Source organism: Branchiostoma floridae, chromosome 3 (genome assembly GCF_000003815.2).
Source record: "Branchiostoma floridae strain S238N-H82 chromosome 3, Bfl_VNyyK, whole genome shotgun sequence".
Taxonomy (NCBI): domain Eukaryota; kingdom Metazoa; phylum Chordata; class Leptocardii; order Amphioxiformes; family Branchiostomatidae; genus Branchiostoma; species Branchiostoma floridae.
This window is the reverse complement of record NC_049981.1, coordinates 27265080-27270064: the sequence shown is the minus strand read 5'-3', so window position 1 is coordinate 27270064 and position 4985 is coordinate 27265080. Positions and strand designations below refer to the sequence as shown.

Here is a 4985-nt window from a genome sequence, read left to right as displayed (position 1 = left end):
GGAACGGTGTGTGTATAAACTTGACCTATCGAGTCGCAAACATGCCCTATACAGACGCAAATACCTGGTAATGTCTAATGTTTCTTCTTGGGAAAATAGACAGACGATGTCGAACAAAGTAGAGACACTTCAGAATTAATCGACGGCTTAAACCAGCGCAAATTACCGTCTTAGAGCATAATTATCTACTAATCGGACCCATACATCACAGAAGGGACATAATTTTCCGACTCTGACTGTAGTTCTTCCTATCAATATACTGATATTGCGAGTAGAAGCAAGCTTAAGTAAAGTAGACAGTGGTAGAAAAACAAGCGTATTGGAGGTTAGCCGTAACCAAGTATGCTCAAGCACTTAACCCAGCAAAGCTCTCTTTGATAACATGTGGGTCAGCAGACGTATCAGCGACCGGGCGGACAAAAAACCCTTTCTGTTGATATAGACAAGTGTCACGGTGGGGTTTTGTCATGAGATAAAATGTCAGCATTTAAAAAAAATAATGTCCAGTTGGCATTGCATCGCTGAAATGAATAAAAAAAACTTTTCCCTTAAAAAAGGCGAGCAGATAAAAGTTGTAAAATCGGGACGTTATGATAGTGGATGATCTGCTTATAGACTTGCAAAATAACTTCTGTTCAAGATTTTTAATTTTTTTCAATGCTCAGTCGAACAGTCAGATCAGAGATACATTTTTTGTGAAGTCAGTGTTATTTTGAATTTCATTCCCACACATTAGGGCAAAATCACAGTGCTTTTAACAAGCCCTTCCCTCAAAATAATGAATATAGGTATAAAACAAAACTTTAACAACAGTGAGCAAAACTGCAGCTCAACATATACAAAATACAAAATGTACCACGGAAAGGCAATGACACAGGACAAGTTTCTGTGCGAACTGTCACGAAAGTCTTCCTTTAAACCAATATTAGTTGGAACAATATCTAAATCGTTACAGTTTCAAATGTCAAACGTGGACGCTCGTACTAGAGGTCGGTTTTGTGTCCGCTCACCCGATGTCCCGGACAAAATCCAACTCTTTTTTTAATTATCATCCCCCCTCTTCTGATATCGTGTGCAAATATCAAATCGTGCAAAAATTCCTCGTCCAAACTATATCACCGTGGGAGGCAGTCGGACAATAGTCATATGACATCGAGGGGTCACTGCCAATTGTAGTCGGCGTGAAGGTAGGGTTAATTGGTAAATTACGAATAATGGACTCTTATTTACACGTCCTACGTTGGATTCTGAAGAATCCTAAGTGGAATTTTCAACATTGTCATGTGTCAACTGTAACGCATATGTTAAGATAAATTTGGCGTCTCGACACCAAGTCTATACAGCAGCGTTAAACAGACACTTGTAGAGAGGGGAGGTAATAGAGAGTGCCAATTAGATTAAAGAAGTCAGTGAGTCCCAGTTTTTATATCGGTTTAAATGCTCTTTATTCTCCGTAAAAGCATAAAGAAGTAGTAATCGTAACATTCTTCTCAGAAGACTACCTTAGTTGAATATAGACTACTTTGTAAAGATTTCAAGCAACTATTTTGAAGGTGTACGATTCCTAACGTTTGTACGGTTTGATATCGGTCACGGAAAAAACCTTTTCAGATTGCCCCTGGGTTAAATAGATGTTAGTCAGTGGTCAAAATAACTCTCCAGAGAGGTTAGACGATGACGTTTTAGTCATCTTAGACCGTTAACCGTTCCCATAGCCTATCAGGGCGTCTGGTGGAGACTGATAAAAGAAGGGATCAGTCAGACATGTATTGATTGTCAAGGAAAACTTCCGCCGAAGGTGGGCGGTTGGAAGTGTTTGGAATGCAGGTAAAACGGAGACTGGCCACACCTGTCCGTCAGGCTGACCACACCTTGTCTCACCGTTTGTTTAACGTGTAACAATGGAACTTACATCATTAGGGAATCGTCTGTTACATCAGATGGATAAAGAAAATCAGATACGATTTCATGAGTGTAAAATGGATGTGAATGGAATTGGGTTGAGAATACGGCGGTCTGGGATAGAAAAAAATGGTAGGTCGTAAGGTCTCTTATAGTTTCCATTGAGATTTTATAATAGTGTAGACGAAAAGTATAACCTTGCATTTTTACCAATATTCGTAAATATAGATATATGAACGGAAAAAGAAAAATGGGCTTGTGCGCTCAAGGCATTGAGCAGAGAAAAAACAGGGTGAGGAAGATATCATTAAAGCAATTTTTCAAGTAAAGCTTTTTTCCACCATCATTCTATGACCCATGCGCCCTTTTAAGCCCTGGCTTTCTATGAACTTGAAAGCTGACAAACGACTCCTTCTTAAAGCGCGTTAGTGACCACACTGTGCTCGGTAATCTTACACATTTTTCTGCCCTGACTAATGTCTCTTTTCTTTCGTCTCTACAACAGAACCCTCTCTACAATCGACCCAGTTTCAGACCAGTCCATTCTCCAGCATATTGCTTTGTTGTACCAGAATAGCTGCGCTTTAATACACACTTCAAAAGGGATCGTGTTCGCCTTTCAGGTAGATATCGCACCGTTTTGTCCTGAATATGTTCCCACGACCAGATTTTCAACTTCTTTATAAGAGAAACGCATTATACAAATGCCAGATCTTAACAATAACAGATGATACATTTGTGAAAGGACTGTAGAGTGCGTGGACTTGACGTAATGATCTATTGGTCTCACCTGATCCAAAGCGAGCTGTTCGATATCGGCATTCCCGTAATGACCTTGCGTGACCTTTACGATTTTGGGGAGGGCGCAGGAGCGAAGGAACTCCCGCAACGTGTACCGGCGTGGGGACCAACCTACGTTTTCCAACCTCGCCATCTTTCTGTGGAAGAAAAACCGTTATGTACTGATGTATGAAGAAAATCAGCACGTTATCGATATTTCAATAACTATGTAGTCACTCTCATTTCACCCGTGTTACCATCTATATAGTAATTCACGAGAGCAATAAAGATATTGATCGAGCACCATTAATAAGTATTATCCGGGGCACATAAAGGCGGTTAGAGCTGGTCCGCACTTAAGCTTCCAGACCAACATTTTGTAATGCGACACCGTGTAAAGAATATCCGGGCAGAAATTGGGGCACGGTATCCCATCGCTCAATACACTTGTACACACAGACACACAAACATGTAACATCAGTACACAATTTGTCTCCGAGTTTCCTTTTCTCCAAATCTACTGATTGATAGGTATCTTAAATCATTGCTTTCGTGGTTTCTATTCACATGCATCCTGTGGGTATTCATGATGTCTTATGTGACCTCAAAAAAACAAGCACCTTTCCATCACATGCACACTAAAAGCACATACTTAAGTACTCCATAGTGAACCAACGACTAGACACTCGATTTGGCGCTAAGGGTCAGCCAAACACCGCCATTATAGGTGTTCAGACGAACGCCACCAGACAGCGAGGACTTACCGGTGTAACAGCAAACCCTCACCAGTCTAAAATGTCGTCTGAACGTGTCTTGTATACAAGGAGTAGCCCTCATTTGTGATATTGGCTTTCTCCCGCCTCGCGCGACGTGAAGGAGATGTCTAAATATGGCAATTACCACCACAGCTATCAACTCGTAACTCTCACCACAGACGGCATAATGACAACCCTTACTCCCCGCATTGACCCACTAGCGGTGCACAGAAAAAAACCGGCACGGCTACTTACCTCCGAGCTCTCGCCGGGAACTTTAACACCAGGTGGTTGGGTGCCAACTCACGACGGGTCGATTCGGGAAGTTTGACAGCATTGAACTGTTTATTTGACCACGTCCAGATGTAGCCAGGCGGCGGCGGCGCGCGCAGGGGAACTGCCCTCTTATCGCGTCAGGGTTGCGTCACGTCGCTCACGTCGCACGATAATGTCGGGTAGTCGGGATCCTGACTGACGTTTCCCGAGTCCTAGAGGGACAGGCCACTTTAGGTCACGTGAGCACAGTCTCAGACGCCGTGTTTATGTTGCCTTTTTGTGCGATATAGAGCAAAACACTCCGGGGTGGCTATCAAAGCCACTTGTTGCTGCCTACTGCGGTTCGAGACTTCCGCCGTTGGGCCAATGGAAAGAAAGAAAGCGTGTCGGCGTTTTCTGACAGAGTCAGGCTAGTTTCTACAACCCAAGGACTGGAGAACTAGGGGCTGAATGGGGGCACTTTTATCCGTCCAAATACCGACATGCAAACGAGGCATGAGAAGGTATTGTTCTGCATACAAAACGTGGGTTTTGTGGACATGAAAAGATCCGTGTTGAAACATGACTTCACCTTTGGACCTGTCTCTCATTTACCGACATGCAGACCACTCTATTATCCACTTAGGGGGCGTTTCAAGTTACTCTCGGCTAGAAATCGGAGCGCTTTCTACGTAGGAAAGATCGACGTAGAAGGACGTTTGAATGAGGAGGACAACCCTAGAAAGTCCAAGAAAGCCAGTGGACGTCCAAAAAGTTTGGGCGGGAAACAGGAAGTACTTAAGTGCAGAGTTCCTCATTCCAAGCTGGCGAATGAATGAATTTGAATGTCACTTGGAACTGTGGCCATGGTATTGGGTGAATTTTTGGACTTTATGAGGACGGGGCAAATTTTACTTTGCAATCTATACTTATTAGTGCTATTTTACTTTCCCATACACGCTGTGTATTCTTTCACATATCCCCAAGGTATATTGCGTCAAAGTGACTTTGTAACTAGAAAAGGAAAAAAAAAACAAGAATCTCTGCATCTATTGTCACCACGTCTCAATGTCTAATTCACAGTTGTGGATCTGATAAATACTACTACATTACCGCCATGCCTTTCAAAAGCTGAACACTCAGATTGCATTGTAGTTCTTTGGTTTTTTATTCAAACTTTCAAAATAACAGTCTAGCAGTTAACTAGCTGTACATGTAGTTAGCTGTATTGCATTGGTAATAACAAAGTAATGAATTTAACAAACGTCTAAGACAAATGCAGCTGTAAAATAT

The 4985-nt window shown here is 42.3% G+C and overlaps 1 protein-coding gene across 1 annotated transcript in view; it reads right to left on the bottom strand.

Annotated features, from left to right (window-relative positions):
• Positions 1 to 4659, bottom strand: part of LOC118412465 — a 15049-nt gene extending 10390 nt beyond the window's left edge. Inside the window, exons 1-2 of the mRNA XM_035815339.1 lie at positions 3693 to 4659; positions 2693 to 2840 (exon numbers count right to left, since the gene is read on the bottom strand). Coding sequence (XP_035671232.1) covers positions 2693 to 2836 — 144 coding nt within the window. The 5' untranslated portion in view covers positions 2837 to 2840; positions 3693 to 4659. The remainder of the gene's footprint in view (positions 1 to 2692; positions 2841 to 3692) is intronic.
• Positions 4660 to 4985: the final 326 nt, after the last annotated feature.